Source organism: Vipera ursinii (assembly GCF_947247035.1).
Source record: "Vipera ursinii genome assembly, chromosome: 1".
NCBI lineage: Eukaryota > Metazoa > Chordata > Lepidosauria > Squamata > Viperidae > Vipera > Vipera ursinii.
Genome location: NC_139512.1, coordinates 102,788,507 through 102,813,415, shown reverse-complemented (window position 1 = coordinate 102,813,415; position 24,909 = coordinate 102,788,507). Strand labels below are relative to the sequence as shown.

General features: G+C 36.9%; 1 protein-coding gene across 1 annotated transcript in view; it reads right to left on the bottom strand.

Annotated features, from left to right (window-relative positions):
• OTOG (otogelin) overlaps positions 1 to 24,909 on the bottom strand; it is a gene marked incomplete at its 5' end in the record, with an annotated part of 112,550 nt that overhangs the window by 21,643 nt on the left and 65,998 nt on the right. Inside the window, 10 exons of the mRNA XM_083349691.1 lie at positions 31 to 120; positions 453 to 598; positions 1,426 to 1,594; positions 2,188 to 5,270; positions 6,140 to 6,219; positions 7,825 to 7,938; positions 13,238 to 13,520; positions 21,466 to 21,633; positions 23,384 to 23,410; positions 24,344 to 24,500. Of these exons, the coding sequence (XP_083205817.1) occupies positions 31 to 120; positions 453 to 598; positions 1,426 to 1,594; positions 2,188 to 5,270; positions 6,140 to 6,219; positions 7,825 to 7,938; positions 13,238 to 13,520; positions 21,466 to 21,633; positions 23,384 to 23,410; positions 24,344 to 24,500 (4,317 nt within the window). The remainder of the gene's footprint in view (positions 1 to 30; positions 121 to 452; positions 599 to 1,425; positions 1,595 to 2,187; positions 5,271 to 6,139; positions 6,220 to 7,824; positions 7,939 to 13,237; positions 13,521 to 21,465; positions 21,634 to 23,383; positions 23,411 to 24,343; positions 24,501 to 24,909) is intronic.

Below are 24,909 nucleotides of genomic sequence, written 5' to 3'. Positions count from 1 at the left end.
TGACTAAGTAACATAAGAACTAAAGTTTACCTTTCTACTTAAGCGATCAATGATAATCTGGTTAGATAGATATGTTAAATTCAGCATTGCCAGACTTAGCTTGAAATAGGTTACGGTCCCCTGAATAAATCAACAAAAAAAGAATTTATTCACAAATAATTATAAAGTGGTTTCCATATCTCATAAAGTTAAGCAGTGTGATAGAAATATTCCTCTCCCATGAAATCCCAATTTCAACTGCAGCCTTTATTCAATTGTCTTGATATTTAAGAGAAAATGTTTAAAAAAGGATCGCTATCTGAAAATACATGGAAAGGATTATTCAAATATCAGCACCCAAGAAAAGCAAAATTAATGCTCTTCTAGCCTCAAAGCTTCTATTGGATCAGAGGCCTAAGACTATTCATTTGCGCACATTCTATAAATACAAAATAATAAACAAAGTTTATTACCATATTAGTATTTCTGTCGTCAACAACATGAATGCTTATAACTTCATCTTGTGTTTGGCTGATTATATAAGATGCTTCTTTAAATAAAGCCATATGATGCCCATCAAAGGTGATAAAGCTCAGATCAGAGAAGAAAGTACATCGACCTATCAAAGATAATGTGAACTATTAATTTAGAAAATTACAAAGACAGATGATCACTGGCAAATGAAAATTCATTGTTTTGTTAAATTAGATAAAAATATGTAACAAATAGAGTAAATAATTCTTGAAAAGCTGGCAAGTCATTTCCTAATAAATAGGTCTGTGCTGCAAAAGAATCCTAATATGTGTGCAGCTGATACCCAAGGCTTGAAAAGTAAGAAATTCTGCTATTTCCTATCTTAAAATATTATTTTGTCTCCATACCATATTTTACTTGGGATCAAAGTAAGTTGAATTCAGGGTTGCTTTTCTGAAATAAATGTCCAGCATTTATTTCCATTTCCCACAAAGATACCCATTTCACATTTCTTGCTACTTCAGAAATTTCTACAATCTGTATCAAAATCTTAAGGAGCACCGATGGAAGAATTCAATGAAAAATATAACTTGCCTTCTTCTAAAAGAAATGTTCTCAGAACCAGAATTGGAGAATCTCAATCCAACTCATAATATTTGTTGTGTAAAATCTCTACATAATATACATTCTCTTCGATATCCAGTGAATTGTCCAAAAGAGGATTTGCAAGTTTTACCAGTATAAACCACTGTTTACCAGTATAATTTCAAATTTAAGCCCTCTTCATTGAGTTCTGTTTCATTATACATTGCACAGCTTTTGTGCAATATTATTTCTTTTTGTTATGCTACTGTTTTGTATGTAAGGCAGGAATAATTCCTACCATCTGTTCCTTCCATACCTGATCTGAAGTTCAAGGTTTCACTGGCTTTATGCAGTTTAAAAATAAACATTATATGACTAATAACTCACATGCACATTCCCATTTGGGGCAGCATTTGTCGCCATTAATCTGAACAGCAAATCCGAGAAATCCACAGCTGGTTTGTGTTGCACTGTATGGGCAGTACTGTGATTGGTTAACTTGAATTAATTGTCCATCTAAGCAAATATGTTTTATGCAGTCATTTTCTGTGACAGGCTAAGGCATATTTAGAAAAGATTGGTTACAACTCTGAACAAAACAAAAACAATGAGAAAATATTTTTTCAAGAAATCAAAGTAGTAGAACACAGGAGCCCAAGTATCCAATATCCCTTAAGTGTTCAGGAACTTTTTTTTTGGAATTAAGACTGAATTCTGAAAGAGCAGCATTGAAAAGTGTTCAGTCTTTAATTCAACATTAATAGTATGCAGATCATAAAAATGACAAGATTACAAAGTGAAGCTAGTTGTTAAAATAAAATAAAAATTAATAGCACATACATAAACATTTTCCCCAAATGATCATACTACGTAGTTTAAAAGCTCAGAATATGTTCTTAAGCTTCTTCATCAATAATATTTAACCCATGAGCAGAATTATCAAAAAACAAACACGTTTGTTTGTTTGTTTGTTTAGCTTGGATGCTACCTGGCTTTCAACAGCTCTGGACAGCTACATTTATAGCTAATAATACATGTAAGAGCCTATATTTTAATATACATCATACATTCATGATCTCTGAGTTAAAACACACACAGCCCCCTCCCTTCCTAGGGTTGGAGAAAGATCCAATTACTTATGTTACTCACTATACATGTTGGCTGAGTTGCTATCTCTCCAGGTGGTATGAAAGATGGTGCTGAAGCACCGGACATGGTAGTAAAATTTGCAGTGTATATTGTGCGAGAATCATATACTGATTTGGTTGATGAATAGGTAGGAACTGCTGTAGCTTTTGTAGCATTTGGATGAATTGTTAGTATTGGCAAAGAGCTTGTTGGTGCTATTGTTGCCTCCTTCACAGATGGGGACTTGGATACTACAGTTTCATTAGTAGAACTAAGTGGAGCAGGGAACGTTGGTGAATGTTTGCTAATTGAAGGTGACAGAGTAAGCTTTGTAACCAATATTTCTCCATCAGTTTCTAGTATTTTGGAAGGTCTGCTCTTTGTTTCTGAAATATCAGGAAGCGCTGAAAATAAAGACGTGATAGATTCTTTTGTTCCTGCTGTTTTTTCTAATGTTTTTGTGACACTCTTAGTTGTGAGACCACTTAGTCCTATGGGTGCTGAGCTAGAAGAAATAGCAGAAAGTGGCATTTGCTTAGACAAAGTTAATGTCTTCTCCGTAGCATCCGTCTTCACGAATGTGAAAGCTGTTGATACAGGTGTTACAGATACCCTTTCTTGTGAATCTGTTTGGCTCACAACTGAAGTTTCTGGTGCTTCCAATATAAATAGTGAAGGCGATGTTGATTTTGATACATGAAACAAAGTGGTGGATTCTGCAGATAACCGAGCAGGACTTAATGCTTGCTTTGTGGTGGGTAAATGAGGCCTTAGCTTTTCAGTAGAAAAGGACTCTATTATTTGCTGGGTTGTTTCTTTATCACTTACAAGTGGGATTTTGGGTGAAAATAAAGAAGTATGTGAAGCAACTGAAGGGGTAACAAACGGATGTGAGGTGCTTTGGAAGACAGAAGGCACTGCTATTTTGACTGGCTCTGTTGTACTTAAAGTACTTTGGGGATAAATACCAGTTTGCTCAACTGGAAACTGATACGCTATAGAAGTTCCTTTTGTGGTTAAATAAGCTTTAGAGGCCAGCAAAGAATCATGCTTCCCTGGGGTTTGTGTTATCAAATATGGAAGAACAGATTTGTCTTTTACTTGGGTAGAAATGCTTTCTGTTGCAGAAGAATAAACAGAGGAGGTGGCAAACTTGGAAGTTACAGATGACTTTGTTGTCTCAACTGATGGTTTTGCAGTGGTTGGTACTTCAGTTATCTTTTGTGTTGAAGTAAACAAAGATGTTTTGTTCACTAGAGAGATTATAGGAGGAAATGTTGTTACAGAAAGGGTAGCTGGAGAAAACAAGGTTGATATGTCTTTGACTGATGCTACTTCAGTTGATGACCTGCTGCTAAGTTTAGTATATGGAGATAAAGTAACCCTAGATTCTTTTACTGTCAATTCTGGAGTTGAACTTAAAGCTATTGTGCTTGGTGGTACTGTCCTGTAGGTGGTCTCTGAAGTAACCGGATGAATAGCTGCAGCCACAGGAACCTGAATTTCAGGTGATGAAGGAACAAGGGCAGTGTCTATCTTTGACGTTATAACTGTAGAAAGGGGCATTGGAAGGTGAGAAATAGATGGTTTTCTTGTGTATAACTTGCTAGTTTTTTCCAATTCTTTTTTACTAAGATATTCTGTTGCTTTTTCCGTATCAGTAGCAGCATGCTGAATAAATGGATATTCAGTTGTTCCAACTGATTCTACCTTTTTAGTGACCAATGGACCTGGGATAACTGTGGCTATGACTTCTGTTATAAATGCAGATTCTGTTTTTGATTTTGTTACACCACCAGAATCTGGAACGCTTGTCCTTGTAGTTTTCAGGAGCAAAGGTATTTTGTGTTCTGTAGATATTTTCTGGGATATTGGAATTGATGATTCGGATGAAGTTGAGGATTTAGAGGTTACTGTTGTAGACAAAGGTGTAGCTCTGTAAGTTGAAGCAGTTGCAGGCTTTGTAATGCTTGGCACTATAAATAGTGGCTGCTCTGTTTGTAAATATTTTTTGGAAACTATTGTAGTAGAAGATAAATCAGTTTTTCTGGGAAGTTTAGAAGTAAAAATTTGAGGTTTTGAGAATGTAGGTGTATACAAAGAAAAATATGAACTTGTTTGATATGTAACATTTGATGTTTCTGGCACTTCCTTCTTAGTAGTAGAAACTAAAACACTTGGATATGTCACGAACATGTGGGGAAGCTGTGTTGGTACTGCAGTTATTGGAATAATAGTACTTTTAAGCTGTTCTTTGATTAAAGCAACAGTTGTCTTTGTTGTTTCTGAAGAACCTGGCTCTAGAACTGGTTTTGCAGCTACTAAAGTAGTAAATAAAGGAGCAAATGAAGTTTCAGTAACATTGGTGATTGTTGGAGTTGATTGGGTTACTCCTGACTTACTGCTGCCTGGAGTTGTTTGCCTTGATGTTGGCAAAGGGGAAGATTTTTCCGAAGATGTCAATGTCGATTTGGTAAAAAATTGACTTGTATGCTCCGGTTTTGTTGCTATTATAGATGAGGTTTGGCTTTCTGTAATGTTCTGAAGCTTTCTTTCTATGTCCTCTGTAAGGAAACTCTGAGCACTTATTACTTTTATTTGTGAAACTAATCTAGATGTGTATAATGATTTGTCTTCTGTAGTAATTGATGGAGTCACAATGGAAGTGGGAGTAGCTGTTAATTTACTCTCTGCTTCAGTAATTGTAGACGTTGAGGGGACTGAAAAGCTTGTCATACTGCTTGTCTGCAAAGTGTCAATAACTACATCAGTTGCTGAAGGAGGAACTACAGATATGGGGCTAAATTCAGTTAGCAGGTGTGAAAATCCAGCCAATGTACTTGTATCAAAAGTTGATTGAACTGAAAGAGCTGATGTAGCTAAAGTAATATTTGGCAATGAAAATGTTGAAAGTTTAGCTTTTTCAATGGTTGAACTGAATTGCTGCTTGGATGCAGGTGTTGTTTCTCTAAGTTTTGATGCTGGTGTCACAGAAAAAGCTATTTCTTTACTCAGAACTGCTGCGGAAGATTGAAGAGCCCCAAACACTGTATGTGTCTTTAAAGTGGATGGTAGAATTTGAACTTCAGTTGTTGGTTCAATGCCTAAAACAAGATAAAAACAGATGGCATACATGAGACATGTTTAGTGCCATACTACACAGAATTGAATTCAGCAGAATTAAAAGTGTGTGGAATAGCACAGTTTTAATATACTGTTATTAATTTCTAATATATCTGTTCAGAAAGAAAATTTTAAAAGATTAAATTTTAACATTTCAAAACATGTTTTGACTTCAAAAATATAATTTAATTAATCCATTACTGGGCACATTTATAATTTCTTATCTTTTCAGTGTCTGATTGTCAAAACCTTTTTTTCCTTAGCAGATGTAAATCCAAATGTAGCTGTTCCATATATATCTATTATAAAATTGTTTACGTGGGGAGAAACGTCAGGAAATCAGCATTCTCACAAAATAAGGACTTAGATTTAAGGTCTTTGGACATGGAAGTGACTTGAAGATGTTACCTTAACCTACTTGAGTATACTTTCTTAAAAGAACAAAGTGTATGTTTTTTTTAAGACAACACCTTGTCTATATTCCTCCAGATGCTGCAATGGAATTCACAGTCCTGTTCACTTCAGTTAGTATAATAGGGAAACTGCAACAATCAAGTAGTAATTGTGAGGGATCTTCATTTCATCAAGATGTTGAACCTTTGCACAAGATATTGTTCCAACACTGGAAATTTTTAAGAGATTGGACAACCATTTGTGTGAAATGGTATAAGGTTTCCTGACTGAGCAGGGGGTTGGATTAGAAGACCTCCAAAGTCCCTTCCAACTCTGTTATTCTGTTATATTGGGAAGACGCAACTTTATAACTAAGCTGGATTACTTTCCTAAATTTAAGCCTGAAATAACAGCTTTTAGACACTATCATTTTGAATCAATATTACTTAATACGTACAGTCTTCAAAATAAACACATCTTTGAGTGAGTTCATCCAGCACCATATTCAAGGAACACATAGGAACACATCCTTCCACTCTAAAACAAGATTAATAATAATTAATTTTTCATACAGCAAAATGTCTCATTGAAACAAGTACTGAATAATGTACCAATAAAGGAGCTCAGGGTTGAAATGATGGGTCCCTGATACTCTCTGAACTTGCTTGCTTTTTGCAGATGTTTCATTACCCAAACATCATCAGTGTTAGTAAGGAGGATTTGCTGTCAGTTTCTATTCTGGTGTCTTGCCTGTCAGAGTTGTTGTGGGTGGTCTTTGGTCAGGCTGTTTACTGTTGGCTCTTTGGCAGTTTCTTGATTGGGGTAGTGTTTACCTGATTGTTGGTCTGAAGTTAACCTTGGAGTTAATCTATGCTGATCTGGGTGCTGAATGCTGGTGGAGAGGTACTTGGGTCTCTTGGTTCCCTTTTGGGCTGGTTGCATAATCTATAGATGTTGTTAATGTCCATGTGTCTATTGATGGCTAATTTGTCAGAGTGACAGGCTTCTAGAAATTCCCTGGCATTTTTGGACTTGGCCTAGTCTAGGACTGTCACATTTTCCCAACTGAAACTAAATCTGTCTATATGTTGTGAAATTAAAGAATTTTCATCATGTCTTCTGACTGCTAGTTGGTGTTTATGAATGCCTTCTGCCAGTCTTCTGCCTGTTTGTCCTACATAGTTGAAGCAAATTTTTAGCAGGTCATTTTAAATCCACATGAAGGAAGACCATTACAAGCAAATTATTCATACAGGCTCTTACCAGAGCATAATTCTCCCTAGGATCAGAAAAAAGCTAAAGAGGTTACCAAATGGATGAGGTGGAACTTAAGACTTTTAGAATGATTTATTGACTCTTAGAAAATTCCAAAAATCTACTCCAGCAGGTTCCCTGTGTATGCATCTCCATGCCAAATTCTCTAAAGCTCATTTCAGTGCTCTGCCCTTGGCATACTTAAACAACAGCTTCTGCAAAGTTCCCATTCCACAGAGGTTCTGCCTTTCTTTTGTTTGTACAGGTGGTCCTCAACTTACAACAGTTCATTGTAGTACCAGTATATTATGCCTATCTTAATCAAAGTTGCCACAGGACTGAAAAAAGTGACTTATGACCTTTTTCCACACTTTCAACCACGGTAGCATCTCTAAGGTCACATGATCAAAATCAGATGCTTGGCAACTGACTCACATTTATCACGGTTGCAGTGTCCTGAGATCATGTGATCAGTCTTTGCAACCTACTGACAAGCAAAGTCAGTGGGGAAGCCAGATTCACTTAATAACAGTGATATTATGTTAACAACTGCAGCGATTCACTTAAGAACTGTGGCATGAAAAGTCATCGAATGGGGCAAAATTCACTTAACAAATGTTTCACATAGCAACAGAAATTTTGGGCTTAATTGTGGTCATAAGTCAAGGACTACCTGTAGCCTGGTCTAAGATCATACTAAAGACAGAGGAGAATATTACGGTATCTATGAAAGTTTTAAGAGCTACACAGCCTTAACAATAAGATAGTCCTCAAGTATGTAGAAATGTTACATTTTTCACAGAGCCTTTATTTTGCTCTAAACTGATGGGCAATGTATCATTTCCCTTTTAGAGAGAGTGCTATTATTTAAATTATAAAAATACTTACTTTGGAACAGTCTGACAATGTTTTGCCAAAGGATCTCTGCATGTCTTGAAACAAGGACTTGAACAAGCATCATAGCGCCATTCACAGGTTGAACGGGATAAAAATTTAAATTTGCTATCTACAAATAAAAATTTATCTGTTATGAATTTCTGAAATCATTCAGATTTGAGAGAAGACAAATGTTGGAAATATATGGCAGGAACCTATTTGTAGTCCCCAAACGCCACCTCCACCCCCAAAATGGAAAGAAATGTAGGTGGCAATTCGCACAGTTTTTCTGTTACAGGTTCAAATAACCCTAAACAGTGAATGCATGTCCTTATATTGCATTTTACTCAGGAGTTACATCTCTGGGTGAGCCAATATGGAGTTCCTTTATGTTTGTCTCAGTTGGAAGGAATGTTTTCGTATTAGAAATGCAGCAACAATATCTATTTATAGTTTATAGCAATCCCAACTGAATTTCAAGTACCTGTGAAAGAATCCTATTTCTCAACATGTGTAAATCAAGAAGAAGAAAAGGGTTAAGAACTAGAATGGATCAGACCCAACCATTCTGCATACACTATATATAGCTAACCAGCTTCCTGTGAGAAAGTATTTACATATAGGAATGCAATAGCACTTTTTTGCTCATGCCCCACAGGAAACATTATTTGGTCATAACTATATTGCAGACAGTATGTAGTGATAATAACTAACCAGTATTCACAGTATTATAGTCCATTAATCTATGTAATTCCTCTTTGAGTATGTTCCATCACTACCTCTTGCAAAAGTGATTCCCACACTTTAATAACACAAATATAAAGAATTTCTTCTGATGTGCTATATCTACATCACTATCAAAATAATAAAGCAACAAAATTGGAGTATAGACAGCAGTTCAATAAATGCGAAAAAGGATCTTCTCCAAAATGGTGCTTTTTGTTTTTTTGTTTTTCATTTAGAATAGTTATCAAGTTGCAATAAACAGCCCAAACAATTTCAACAGAATATTCTTAATACAACAGTTGAAGATGATAAATTTTCATCCAGAACATCTGAGGAAACCTGATACAGAAGCTTACCATAGTGAATTTTTATTTTTTTATTACTTGTGCACAAAATAAATAGACGGGGAGAGAAATATCTATACTAACAAATTCAGTTATATATGTTACAAACTGGAGGTAGTAATTTAAATAGTTATAGCAAACTCATTATCTTATTACTGCTATCATTTATACTAAAAATATTCTGATAAATATATCATGACTGCATGTGAACTACATGTACAAGATACATTGTGATACACATATATGTATGAAAATATACACATTCATCATTGTTATTTTTATTGATCCGTTTTATTTTTTTTATGAAAACCGAATCTTCCCATGACTTTCAAAAAATGTTGATCTCTATCAAAGGTTCTTTCGTAGTTTTTTGATAAGTTTCAGAACACACGAACAAATTTGTGGAGACCTTTATTTGAGAAGGAAGTTTGAACAATTTATTATCCTACTCACAATATTTATGTTCCGGAACAGCAGTTCTCACTTGGAAAGGTTCTGATCTAATATGCAATTTATGATAATCAGCAGGAAATTTAATCTGTCTTTCCCTCTGCACTCTACAACTGGTGTAACATTTCCATTAACAAATGCAGCTATATTTTTAGATCATGTAATTAGCCTGCATCAGAAGGCTGCACCAGCCTTCCGAAATAACACTGGAGAAAGATTCAAGCACAAGGTTTCTTTGCTTATAAAACTCTGAAACCCAAATCCACAGATGTGGAGATTAATGAAATGCCTTATGATTATATGATACGACCTTACTTGCTGAGGTAAATTGTTTTAGTTTTCCACTGACATGGATAGGATTCTTTTCCATGACTAGAAAGCAAAAGCTTCTCCCTTTAAAAAAACAGACACCATTTTCTACATATGAATACTAGAGAAGGGGACCACTAAACTTTGCAATTCCTCCTTTCCCTCTTAAAATAAAAGAAGCGTGACAATTGTGCATGGTCCAAATAATGTCCCAAACTGATAAAAATTCTTATCTTTAATTTTTTTTTGTTCCATTCAGTTATGTCCAATTCTCAGACTGCCGGGACAAGTCCCTGCAGTTTTCTTGCCAAAGTTTTTCAGAAATGGTTTGCCAGTGCTTCGTTCCTAGGGCTGAGAGAAAGTGTCCCCAAAGTAAGGGTCTCAGTAGCGCTACTACTAACTTTTTAATTCAATAGTTTTTGATAACAAGGAAAGCATATAGTTCATTCTATTATAAAAGTCACTCTATCTGTGACCATACAACTCACCTAAATAAAACCTCATTTTTTGTTTCATTTTTATGTTTGATTAAAAAGCACATATTGGAAGCTTTTGAAGAAAGTATTAAGAGCATGTTCTCTGGGAATTTGGGAAGATACTGTGTTTCTCCAAAAATAAGACCTGGGTTGTTGTTGTTTTTGCCGCCAAAAGAAGCACTTATTTGGGGGGAGTGTCTTTTCTACTCACCTTGCAGCGGAAAAACAGTCAGCCCCACCCAGCCGGCCCACTTCTGTGGCCGAAGGAAATGCCTCTGCAGCTGAGAATGGAGCTCTGGTCTGCATTTTGCTGTCAGAGGCCTTTCCGGAAGGCCTCTGCAGCTGAGAACCGAGCTATAGATTCAATCTGTAGCTCAGTTCTCGGCTGCAGAGGCCTTCCGGAAAGACCATGGTGAAATGCAGGCCAGAGGCACTACAGAAGAAGTGGGCTGGCAAAGAGAGGCAGGTGTTAATTCATGGGAGGCCTGGCTGCAATGGTAAGTGGGTGCGGGGCATGTGGGGCAGCTCCACCCCCCACCCTCATCCTATCTTGATTTTTAGGCATGTGCCTCGCCCCAAAACTAGGGCTTATTTTTAGGTAGGGCTTATATTAGGCCCACCTCCAAAAATCAAACTAGGGTTTATTTTCAGGGTAGGTCTTACTTTCAGGAAAACACGATATAACTTCAATAGCTTTAGAAATATTGTGGGTAAATCGCCTCTTTCGAATTTTGGTAGAAATCATTTTGATCAGTTGAAGAACTCTGAAATTCATGAGACTCTGTAGCATTTAAGATGAATATGTCTTCTTTCAAAGTATGCTTGGCTAACGAGTAGATAACTTGTCTTAAACATTTTTAAAAGTGTTCATTGCCTCCTCTTCTCTGAATGATTACTAATCTGTCTCTAATTTTTGCAGATGGGGAGGCATTCAGAATGAATGCTTGGAGGTCTTGAAAGTTGCAAATTACCTTGAATTAATTCAGTCAAACGTCTAAAGTGGTTTGGGAACTGATAAAACTGCAATGACTGAGATTGATTTTCTATCAGCAAATAGAAAGTACTACTTCAATTCTCAGTATTTCTCAACATTGGCAATTTTAAAAGAGAGTGAATTCTGGGAATTAAAGTCCACCTATTTTAAAGTTATCAAGGTTGAGAAACATTGTAAATTTAACTTACCAGCACGATTTCTCTTCCCTTTTGTTTCCTCTCACTTGCATGTCCTACAGCTTCCCCAGGTCTCTCTGGGGAGTTTTTAATCTCTTCAAAAAATAACTGAACGAGGATGCTGGGGAACAGGAATCATACTATTTTTTTTGAAAAGTGGAAAGTGTTCTCTTCATTTGCATTTACATTAAATATGTAGCTGACACACTTATCCTAAAAATACTTTTTAGAAAATTAAAACTTGATTAGTAGAAGGTTTGCATGTTAAGAGCCATACCATCTTGCATGAAGTGCAATGTCAGGTCCAAAGTACCATGAGCAAGATATGGAATTGCTCTGAGTAGTTCTTTACTGTTTGCCTATAACAGAATCTTGCCAGATTAAAACAACTCTCTGTGTAACTATTAAATATACTCTATGAATTGCTAGGGAGGGACGTTCCCCTTCACCCTGCCTGCCAGGTTATTCCATGCTCCACTGTCTTTGCCCTCTGAGAAAGAGCCTCTCCCTTCTATGACTCCAAACTACATTCCACCACATTCAGTGACCTAAATATTTTGCTGTAGGCAAACATACTGCACAGACACAAAAATCTCTCCTTATAGGCAGAATGGGTACCTACAATCATTTGTTACAAGATGTCTGCACAACATGATGGGGAGAAAAAGGAAGAAACAAAGCACAAGACCAACTACAGGGCACACCTTGCCATGCATCAAAAACATCTCAGAAGCAGTAGAATACAGCTTCCAAGATCTGCAAGTGGGCACCACACACTGCCCAGAGGCTATCATACAAGGACAAATTATGCATTATAAAGGTCACTTGGAGGTGGGAAATACTTCCAATATAATCTACCAGATCCCCTACAAGGATTGCTCATGTGACTATGTAGGGCAGGCAGGGAGGAAGCTAACCACCAGATTGTCAGAATACAAGCGAGCGGTCAGATGAGGAGACCCGAACTCATTGGTAGCCTCACACTGCAATGAACATGCATTAAATTTTGCAGCTATTAAGATTGTTGGATGAGCAGGCACAAAAACAGCCTGGAAAACAGGCCCCTCGTCAGTCAACAGGAGTGCTGATTTACCACCAGCTTATTAAGTACTTAGGAGGCGAGCACAAAAAAACCACGGCCAACAACTTAATAGCCAGCCATCACCCCAATCAACAACTAAAAAGCCACACACAACAGGCATCATATAAATACCACACGCAGAATAGCCCAAAGCGCACACTGTGCTAGAGAAAAGTTCCCTGAGGATGGGCTCCAGCATAAGTCCAAAAGCTCAGAAGACTAAACCTCTGGTTCCGGTAACTGTTGAATCATGCAATGTTATCCTGGGACATGTACAGTATATTCACCTTCATTCCTCTCCTTATAATTCTATTTAATTTTACCCTGTAGAAAAATTCACATTAAATGAAACTTATTGTATTATTCTGTTGTCTTGCTATTTATTTATATCACAACTGAGTATAGTGTAGTAAATCAATTAATAAATGTCGATCATGTTAGATGTTAATTTTATAATGACTGGCACACACACGTACCCAGAGATTCTAGGTTGAAATCAGTGTTGATGAAAAAGGTTTTCAGAAATTTCTTTATCCACACATAAAGGCATTTCTTGCATATAGCTTGTATGCAAGTGAATCTGTGATTCTAAGACAAAAGCAACTGATTTTTGGCCCTCCATATATGCTGAGTAAAAGTGCCAGCATTTATCACTAGTAATCAAGTTGAATACAGTTGTTAAAACTTCAGTAACCTCTGGATAGCCGTCAGTTATCAATCCTGTAATGAATAAGCACTTCAGTACCTAAATGATACTGGCCTCCTCTCCATGAAAGTTCTTATAGCTTTCACTTTCTTAATACAGGGGTTTTATATAAAGTGTAGCGAAACCATATGAAAATACAATCAGTGTGTTCATATTCAATTACTTACCCACAAGTTTAAAAAGTGTAGAGAGTCGGAATGCCTCAGAATGATGATATTTAACAACAGTCACAGAGGAAGCTGAAATGTAGATGAATAATCCTGGTATGGCAAATGATTCAAAAGAACTATATCCTGAGAACCATGTGTTTTTGTGGATGGCAAATGTTGATCTGTTCTGAAAACGCTCATTTCTTTCCCACTTGGAAAGAACAAGGGTATTATTAGAAGCTAAATAAAGAAAATAATTTGGTCTGTCAGCTGCTTCCAGTGAAACCAGGTGTGGGTCTGAAAAGAAAAAAAAATGAAGAAATATGATGAAATGGCCAAGGGTAGTTTTTAGTGATTAGCTTCTAATACCTAAGTTATATGTCAATTATAATTCCATTATTAGGTGACTGCTGACACTTATTAAAATGTTGCATGGTGATATCTACATCCAAATCTGGGTGAACAACCAAGGTCAGCATTCTGCTGTGGTGTAATTTAGCCCCTTTGCTATTTAATTTTAGATGTGGTGGCAAAAGTGACAAAACTGAAACATCCCTGCTAAGCTTGATTGATAGACCTGATGTTTTATTTTTATGTGCAGATGATACAGCCATTACCTCAAATTCACCTATAGCACTGATGAGACCATTAATCAACTGTAATCATTAATCACACAGACTTGGCTATTACCTATCAATTACAAAAAAATATATAATCTTTTCAAAGAGTCCCCCCTAGATAATAACATAAATGGCAAATTATTGGGCATGTTATTAAACAGGTTAAGATCTTTAAATATCTCAGAAATGTTTTCCACTTAAAGGGTCCAAATTCTGTTATTAAAAGACAAGGTAGTTCTCAGCTTAATGTTGTTCTATAGAAAAGGTGGTAATTATATACCAGGTGAACTAAAAATATTTGAGGCCAAAGGAGTATCATAGCTATCTTGTGACATAGTTTCAAATATATGTCTCTAAGGTCAGAGTGGCCATTTGAGACTATTTAATCATGATTTCTAAGGGGCTTATTTCTGAGTCCATGATGCATCCAAACAGCCTTTCAGCCGAGACTAGTATGACATCAGTTGAAACTCAAATGCAAACAGCATGTATTAAGCTATTGACTTAAATTAATTTTCAACTGTAAAAGAAACTCCATTATTCCTGGTGGAAATTACTTAGTTGCACCCTAAGGTATTGTGGGATTTTCAATTAATGTGGTGATCTCAATAGAGTTTGACTGGCCAGATTATTCTTTAAACAACGTGCCAGATATTCTGAGCAGCAGAATAATTTCAGTTAGACGCCACCTTGCTTGATCTCAATCCCATTATTTGTTTCTTTAAGATTGCATCCCAGAATACTAGAATAACTTTTACATTGGCAAGTTGATTGTCATCCAGTCTAATATCTAGAGGGCAGTTTTTGCAGCAATTCTAAAGAATGCTGCTTCTGTCTCTGTGGAAGGGTGAGATCAAAACTGAGAATGATGTACTATATCATTGGACTGAGTCTTTTATAGAGGTATTTGGGGTATATTTCCCAATGCAACATGATATTTTGGCAGGACTAAAGATGTCCTATTAGTTGATCATGAGGTGATTTCAGGTCATGTAACCATATTCTGTATACTGTCTGTGATGGAACTTAAACAACTTTTTTCAATTGGGAAAAGGCCAGTAATGTCTTACCTAAATAATGTTATTACTACAGTTGTTATCCCCTTCATGGATTACTGCCTTGTCGTGGCGAAGGGGCTTGCGTAATTCAATGAAGCTATGAGCTATGCCGTGCAGGGCCACCCAAGTCGGACAGGTCATAGCAGAGAGTTCTGACAAAACGTGATCCACTGGAGAAGGAAATGGCAACCCACTCCAGTATCTTTGCCATGAAAACCCTATGGACAGTAAGGTAAAGGTAAAGGTTCCCCCGCACATGCGTGCTAGTCGTTTCCGACTCTAGGGGCCGGTGCTCATCTCCGTTTCAAAGCCGAAGAGCCAGCGCTTGTCCGAGGACGTCTCCGTGGTCATGTGGCTGGCATGACTAGACGCCAAAGGCGCACGGAACGCTGTTACCTTCCCACCGTAATGGTCCCTATTTTTCTACTTGCATTTTTATGTGCTTTCAAACTGCTAGGTTGGCAGAAGCTGGGACGAGTAACAGGCGCTCACTCTGTTACGTGGCACTCGGGATTCGACCCGCCAAACTGCCGACCTTCAGATCGACAAGCTCAGCGTCCTAACCCACTGAGCCACCACGTCCCTTTTCTATGGACAGTACCAAAAGGCAAAACGATATGACGCTGGAAGATGAGCCCCTCAGGTCGGAAGGCGTCCAATATGCTACTGGGGAAGAGCAGAGGGCTAGTACTAGTAGCGCCAGAAAGAATGAAGCGACTGGGCCAAAGCCGAAAGGACGCTCAGCTGTGGATATGTCTGGTGGTGAAAGGAAAGTCCGATGCTGTAAAGATTTTTTCTCCATAGGAACCTGGAATGTAAGATCCATGAATCAAGGAAAGCTGGACGTGGTCAAACAAGAGATGACAAGACTGAACATCGACATCTTAGGTATCAGCGAACTAAAATGGACAGGAATGGGTGAATTTAATTCAGATGACCATCAGGTATACTACTGCGGGCAAGAATCCCTCAGAAGAAATGGAGTAGCCTTCATAGTCAATAAAAGAGTAGGAAAAGCAATACTGGGATACAATCCTCAAAATGACAGAATGATCTCAGTTCGAATCCAAGGCAAACCATTCAATATCACAGTAGTCCAAGTCTATGCCCCAACCACTGGTGCTGAAGAGGATGAAATTGACCGGTTCTATGAAGCCCTACAGCACCTTATAGAACTAACACCAAAAAATGATGTCCTTATCATCATGGGGGATTGGAATACTAAAGTAGGAAGCCAAAAGATAACCGGAATAACAGGCAAGTTTGGCCTTGGAGTACAAAATGAAGCAGGGCACAGGCTGATAGAATTTTGTCAAGAGAATAGGATGGTCATAGCAAACACTCTTTTCCAACAACCCAAGAGACGGCTCTACACATGGACATCACCAGACGGTCAACACAGAAATCAGATTGACTATATGCTCTGCAGCCAAAGATGGAGAAGCTCTATACAGTCAGTAAAAACAAGACCAGGAGCTGACTGTGGCTCAGACCATGAGCTTCTTGTTGCAAAGTTTAGGCTTAAACTGAAGAAAGTAGGGAAAAGCACCAGGCCAGTCAGGTATGAATTAAATCATATCCCCGTTGAATATACAGTAGAGGTGACAAATAGATTTAAGGAATTAGATCTGATAGACAGGGTGCCTGAAGAACTATGGACAGAGGTTCGCAACAAGAGGTAGCAACCAAAACCATCCCAAAGAAAAAGAAATGCAAGAAAGCAAAATGGCTGTCTGAGGAAGCTTTGCAAATAGCTGAGGAAAGGAGGGAAGCAAAAGGCAAGGGAGAAAAAGAAAGATACGCCCAATTGAATGCAGAATTTCAGAGAATAGCTAGAAGAGATAAGAATAACTTCTTAAATGAAAAGTGCAAAGAAATAGAAGAAAACAATAGAATAGGGAGGACCAGAGATCTTTTCAAGAAAATTGGAGAGATGAAGGGAACGTTCAATGCAAAAATGGGCATGATAAAGGACCAAAATGGCAGGGACCTAACAGAGGCAGAAGAGATTAAGAAGAGATGGCAAAATTACACAGAAGAACTATACAAGAATGAGCTTAACGTCCCTGATAATCACAATGAGGTGGTCACTGACCTTGAGCCAGACATCCTAGAATGTGAAGTGAAGTGGGCCTTAGAAAAGCTGAGCAACATCAAAGCTAGTGGAGGTGACAGTATTCCAGCTGAGCTATTCAAAATCTTAAAAGACGATGCAGTAAAAGTGCTACACTCAATTTGCCAGCATATTTGGAAAACTCAACAATGGCCACAGGATTGGAAAAGATCAGTTTACATTCCAATTCCAAAGAAAGGCAGTGCCAAAGAATGTTCAAACTATCGCACCATTGCACTCATTTCTCATGCTAGTAAAGTTATGCTTAAAATCCTACAAGCTAGACTCCAGCAGTATGTGGATCGAGAACTACCAGAAGTACAGGCAGGATTTCGAAGAGGCAGAGGAACTAGAGATCAAATAGCCAACATACGCTGGATCATGGAGAAAGCTAGAGAGTTCCAGAAAAACATCTACTTCTGCTTCATTGACTATGCTAAAGCCTTTGATGTGTGTGGATCATAACAAACTGTGGCAAGTTCTTAAAGAGATGGGAGTACCAGAACATCTTATTTGTCTCTTGAGAAACCTATATGCGGGCCAAGAAGCAACAGTGAGAACTGGACACGGAACCACTGATTGGTTCCAAATTGGGAAAGGTGTCCGGCAAGGCTGTATACTGTCGCCTTGCCTATTTAACTTATATGCAGAGCACATCATGAGAAAGGCAGGGCTAGAGGAGTCAAAAGTTGGAATTAAGATTGCTGGAAGAAATATCAACAACCTAAGATATGCAGATGATACCACTCTAATGGCAGAAACTGAAGAGGAACTGAAGAGTCTCTTGTTGCGAGTGAAGAAGGAGAGTGCAAAAGTTGGGTTGAAACTAAACATTAAGAAAACCAAGATCATGGCATCCGGCCCTCTCAATTCCTGGCAAATAGATGGGGAAGAAATGGAGGTAGTGACAGATTTTATTTTCCTGGGCTCCAAGATCACTGCAGATGGGGACTGTAGTCAAGAAATTAAAAGACGCTTGCTCCTCGGGAGGAAAGCCATGGCAAATCTAGACAGCACACTAAAAAGCAGGGACATCACCCTGTCAACAAAAGTGCGTATAGTCAAGGCTATGGTCTTCCCAGTTGCAATGTATGGCAGTGAAAGTTGGACCATAAGAAAGGCTGAGCGCAAAAGAATTGAGGCCTTTGAACTGTGGTGCTGGAGAAGACTCCTGCGAGTCCCTTGGACTGCAAGGCGATCAAACCGGTCAGTCCTAGAGGAGATCAACCCTGACTGCTCTTTAGAAGGCCAGATCCTGAAGCTAAAACTCAAATACTTTGGCCACCTAATGAGGAGGAAGGACTCACTGGAGAAGAGCCTAATGCTGGGAAAGATTGAGGGCAATAGAAGAAGGGGACGACAGAGAATGAGGTGGCTGGATGGAGTCACTGAAGCAGTAGGCGTGAGCTTAAATGGACTCCAGAAGATGGTAGAGGACAGGAAAGCCTGGAGGAACATTGTCCATAGGGTCGCGATGGGTCGGACACGACTTCACAACTAACAACAACAACAACAGTTGTTATTAATACAGTTGTAAATAATTGTTATTTTGATGTATTATAAGCTATATTATGTTTTGATTTTGATGTACCTGTTTTATTATGAAATTGTTTTAGTCTGTTTCTGCAATAATAAACTATTTAAGCTAATTTGACTGTTATTTTGCTAAAGTATAGCCAGATTCTGTCAAGCTCAACTTAATCCAAAACTGTGTACTTATAATATTGCCACTCTTTCAATTCAGGAATTTCTGAAAATACAGAATGAAGAAATTTGAACCAAAGAAAATGACATTTAACAAAATTACACACTTTCTAAGATGCTAAACTTTCCATTCTCTCAACCAATGCATTATTCAAATAACTAAAATGTAAAAATGCTTTTTAAAACTGATTATACTGATTTCCAGTAGATGGAAAGTAATTAAAAAGCATTTAAAGTAATGCTTATTAAAAGGGTGATAGAATTCTGATCCAATCGAACATCTTTTGTCCCAAATATTATTTCAGAGTACACTGCATAATTCTGCTTAACGTTATCATAAGATTACTATAAAATCAATGGTCCTCATCTATTAAACAGACCTTAAGGGATGTTATAATTCATTATCCTAGAATAGTATTTAATTTTCCAACATAAAATGTATTTAGTGTATGAAGAAAGAGAGAAGCAGCTAATACTTTCTTTAACTACTGAAAATGAAAATTTGCTTATTGTAGCATAGGCAACCACTGCTTGCTGAATCATAAGAAAGATTGGTGAATGTAAGGGCTTTGTATTTTCCAAATCAAAATTATGAAGTGAATGTTGAGATAGAATGTTAAACTTGAAAAGGAACAGATTACTTTCCAAAAGTGGATTTTCAAGAAAAAAAATTCAATAACTGACAACTAAATCTTGGAACTATTATTAACTTCACAAACACTGAATTCAAACAATGTAGTTGAAAAGGTTTATGTGAAGACCTTAAACCAGGGGTCTTCAAACGTGGCCTTTTTATGACTTACGTCTGGACTTCAACTCTCAGAATTCCTCAGCCAGGCATGCTGACTAAGGAATTCTGGGAGTTGAAGTCTACAAGTCATAAAAGGGCCAAGTTTGAAGACCCCTGCCTTAAACTCTTTCATTGTCACTAGGCCATGCTGAGAGCAACACTCTAGTCTTTCCATATATGTGTGCTGTCAGAATCCATTTATATCACATTTCATAAATGTATAGGTAGAACAATGTGCTTATTCTGGGGATTCTGCCATCTCTCCGAAGTGGGGGGGGGAGAGGATAGACTTTAGGCGATCTTCAAACAACAGGGAACATTTGAACTGGGGGAGGGAGGGGGAGAGACAAATCTGGATTGCATCTTCATTTACAACTAAAAAGAAAAGCAATAACCATAAAACCAAGGAGAGTTCCCTTTCCCATGGAAGGACCTGACACCTAAGCAAATGATGAGAGCCTGACCAAATGGATGAGGGGAGGGGCTGAAATGGGAATGCTTTATATAGGATTGAAATGTAACTTTGTTAGATTCCGTCTTGTATTGCCACAATCGATTCCATCCTAGTAAACATTTTCCTTTTGGACTAAACTTGCATCCAAGAGTTCTTATTTCCTAAGATGTGGATTGAGGTGGGTCCTGACATGTGTTATATCAGGGAGAGATATTCCTTTTTCCTGATTTTCTATCAAAAATCAAAACATTTTCCAGAAATTGCATAGGAAAGCATATCTAGAAATAAATATTACTCATAAAAATATTCATTTAATGTTCATTTTAACTGGTGATGAGAAATAGACTACCTTTTATCATTATTCTATAGTAATATCCTTTTTTCCCAGATATTTTTCAGCAATATGCTTCCTTTCTATTTCCTTCTCAACTAACCATAAACTCAATTTGCTGCCAATTCACTATATTATATCCTCAGTTGACCTGTTTGGATTTCATTAGTTTTGCAGCTAACCAGCCGCTTTATAGATAAATGGGCATTTCTTCTATGACAAGAATCATGTTAAACTTTAGAATGTAAGTATCACTGATTGTAATGCTTGCATTTATTTTCATTTCAAAAGGCAGAGAGGCAAAAATGGATAAAATGTACATTTTAGAAATGTGAAAATAAATGTACACAGCCAAGACATCCATCCAACTGAGTAATCCCAAGGAGCTGGCAAAATCCATATTTTAATGAAGAACACAATTAATGGCAATTACCTTTTAAAAGGTATTTTTGTACAGTTATAGCTTCTTACTTAACCATTATCTCAATTTGCTGCCAACCATTATAATATATCTTCAGCCGACCTGTATCTCATTAGTTTCATAGCTAGCAATCTGCTGTTAATTTCCAGATTTCCTCTGTCCTGTATTAGGAATATTAAGCCTACTGTGTTTACAATGTTGTCAATCTGAAAACTAAGTGTCATGTTATTTATAAATCAGCAATTGCCTTGTAAAAATCTGCTGTCTAAATGGAGACCTTGGCAGATGATCATATAAAAAAAAAAACCACTGAAGCTGATTAGGAAAATTTAGTGCTTCAGCTATAAAACTTTCTTAACTTCTGAAGTGGGGCAATCACTTTTGTTAATTTGGCTCTGAGAATATAAAAATTATTTTGCTGGCTCTGAACAAAATCAATCTACATGATTTCTACCAGCAATATTAACCAGTCAGGCGTCTCTGAGTGTTTATTAATACAATATGACCATTATATTATGCTCCTCTTATTTGTGAACCAGCATCTTGAATATTTTTTTTAAAAAAACTGCTTCTGATATAGGTATTGGTGGTGTTTTTCAACCACCACAGCTTTAAGATGTACAGTATGGACTTAAATTCCCAGAATTCCCCAACCAGCATGCTAGTTGGAAAATTTGGGGAATTAAAATCCATGGATCTTAAAAGTTGCTGAGGCTGAGCACCATAGATCTAAAGCAATTACTAGATTTACCATGTGCTTTGGGCTTATACAGTGGTGATGTTAGCATGAAGGTTAAAGCATCCCCCGAAGCTAAGTCATCTTCTCTTGCTGGGAAAACAGAACCATCCTGCAGTTTTCCTGCAATTATAGTTTTTCCATCCAAGTAGCTAACCAATTTGTAGGGACCTTTTCCCAGAACTGTCAGGAAAGAAAAAAAAATACATTTCCTGATGAGTCTGTCCCAATGAATTTATCATGAATTTACTAGTCAGTTCTACAGCAGCAAAAAGAAAACACCATCATTAGCAAACATTCCCATTAATAAGCATTATGGTTCTTAGAGAAACACTGATTTAAAACTACAGAACTCTTGCAAACCTGATTTCATAAATGACCTGCCTGAACCTTATTTTCATCTGTCAAATTGAAAGATAATTATATTACACATTTATTAAAGTGGCTGAAAAGGGTAAAATTCAGTAAAGAAGGAATGAAGAAAGAGAAAGTCAGCCTACTTAACCAAAATCAGCCAAAAAAGAACTATCTATCTACACTAAAGACATCTTCCAAATATTGGGAGTAGTAAGGAGTAAATCTGTACAGATATTCTTGACTTACAACAGTTTGTTAGTGACCATTCAAAGTTACAATGGCGCTGAAAAAAGTGACTTATGACCGTTTTTGATTTACAGCCATTGCAGCAGCCCCATGATCACACGATCAAAATTCAGTTGCTTGGCAATTGATTCATATTTATGAAGGTTGCAGTATTCCAGGGTCATGTGATCATCTTTTGTGACCTTCTGACAAGCAAAGTCAATGGGGAAGCCAGATTGTTACTAACTTAATAATTGCAGTGATTCACTTGGCAACTGTGGCAGGAAAAGTAATAAAATGGGGTAAAACTCACTTAACAAACATAAATTTGAGGTTCAATTCTTGTCATAAGTCAAGGACTATCTGTCTATGTTCCTCACCTGCTGGATTTACTTGTTTCCTCATATCAAGACCCCAAAGGAATGGTCTGAGAGGACATATACTCCAAGCAGCATTTTGTGAGAGCTATCGTTAATTAGGATGTGGTAAAGAGATTATTTGGTTCTAATTATGAAAATGCTATGACACTAATTGCTTCCCTACTTTTATACTTCCCCATTGTACATCTTATGGCACACAGGCTGGGCATGCAGATTATTTTTAAGAATGTAACAGCAATATGGAAAAAGTATTTAAAAAACATGTGGGGCACCCTCAACTATCACAAAAACCCAGAGGGTTCAATCTGACAAATATCTGGACTCATATTTTTGAAATTAGGACCTTCTAAATATTGACTGAGCTTCTGTGATATAATGAAATGTTTGTAACTGCTTAGGAAGTAAACTGATAGATTCCAAGGCACTATATGCTATTAATAGATTAAAAATCTTCATGGCAAAACCAAAGATCCATGATGAATTAAATAGTTGCAATATACAGTGTTGCAATATAAAGCATTGGGCTAAGTCAAAAAAAATCTTTTTTTCCTAATGAAAAACAAAAGAATGACTTTTAAACATGAACAGTTAAGCTAAACATAAAATATTTAGAGCATAAAATTACTAAGGAGAAGAAAAACTGCTATAGATTATTTCTACTGAGATACAGTATGCTTACTGTCTTCAACTTTTTCTTTTCATATTCTCCTTGATTTTCTACCTGATTTTCTACACTTCTCAAAATAAAAGCTAACTGACCTAGGAATGTAACTAGGACTGAGATGCAAAGATTAATTCTGCGGATCAGCCTGCCTGACAAATTGTTAGATTATTTACCGTATTTCAACACTATAACGACACAGTTACACACATATATCTAAATAATAACATATTCCAATGCATTGCACAAAGTATTAGTAACATGGAAGGGGGCATAAGGAAAAATACTTAGTTCTCACATTATTGCTTACCTTTATTGATATATTCACAATCATATGCTATAAAAAACAAAAGCAAACAATTAGAATATATGTATGCATACACAAATCATTTTGCTTTCATCTCCATTGAGAAGACAAATTAAAGCTGCCAGAAATGAATTAAACTTTTTTCTCTGACTGTAATAGGAAAATACTTATCCTTTTATGACCTCTAGTGGTATATTAATAAGTTTAGTTGTCCTTCCTATAACAAACAATATCACAGTTGTCTATGAACACAAATCACATTTGTATCAGAATAATCCAAATTTAAAATAGCAACCACAGACATTCTCCAAATACGTAAGTGCAGGATATCATTTTAACCCATCAATCAAGTACAAGTTGTCAGAATGAGAAAAAAGAGCTGTGCTCTCAGACTAAAGTTTGCTTGCAAGATATTATTCAAGTTATTGCTAAGTCTACAGTTTAACCTAACCGACATAAAAAAATCTTTACACATATTTCCTTACTTTCCTCATCTCACTTATATTTGATATATTTGAGAACAGAATTCCAGTTACAGTATAAATCAGAAATGGACAAATTGTCTGCAGTCTGTGGTTGCAATTTTGAATTTGTATTTATAAATAAGCCTACAGCAGGTGTGATAATGAAGCTTCCACAGTATATAAGAAACTTGGCCTCCCGTTAAAAGTTCTGATAATAGGATAGGATATCACTGATAATGTAATTAACTGAAAGATAAAAGTCACTGAGACATAGAACAGCACTTATCAGTAGCGATGGATGAACTACAATGACTGATCCTTTTGTATTATATTTAATATGCCTGATTCATAAAACTGCAGGAGTTTTAGCTGATTCTTAAATGCAAGAAAGGGAAATTATGCAATTAAAACCCAGCTGAATATGCATGGATGAAAAAGCAAAATCAAACTGATAGTATGGCTTTGCAAGGTTTGTAAATGTATTGATTATCATACTTACGACATAGTCTAGGAGATCTCCAGTCTACTGTAACTCCTTGTTGACAACACTGATGAGCATAGGCTGAAACACTTGTACAGAAACATTCACAATCCCCTCCCTGGTTACAACCACATGTGTCAATCAAACAGTTTGAATAAAACCAAGTGACATCAACCTGAAAAATGTAAACATTACTATAATAAATCATCCCCTACTTAAATACTGACTTATACATAAAGAACAAGCATCTGAAGCAAATTTTAGGAACATGTCTATGAAACATGTCAAGTAATATTTATTACTTATCTGTATTTGACATTACAGTCCAATCCTAAATTTTCTCCTGCTGGTGGGAACATTCTCTGAATTCCAATCCACAGATGCTCCAACTAAGGGCAGAAGATGCCCTTAGCCAGTTTCTCCTTCTCTTTGCAGCCACTTTCACCAAAGAAAATCTGCTTTTGGATACCAGGAAACTCTCAAAAAGGGGAAGAGGAGGAGATAAATGAGAAGGTTTAGTAATAACCATTTACTACTAAAAACTTCTCATTTATCTACTCCTCTCCCCCTTTCTGAGAGTTTCC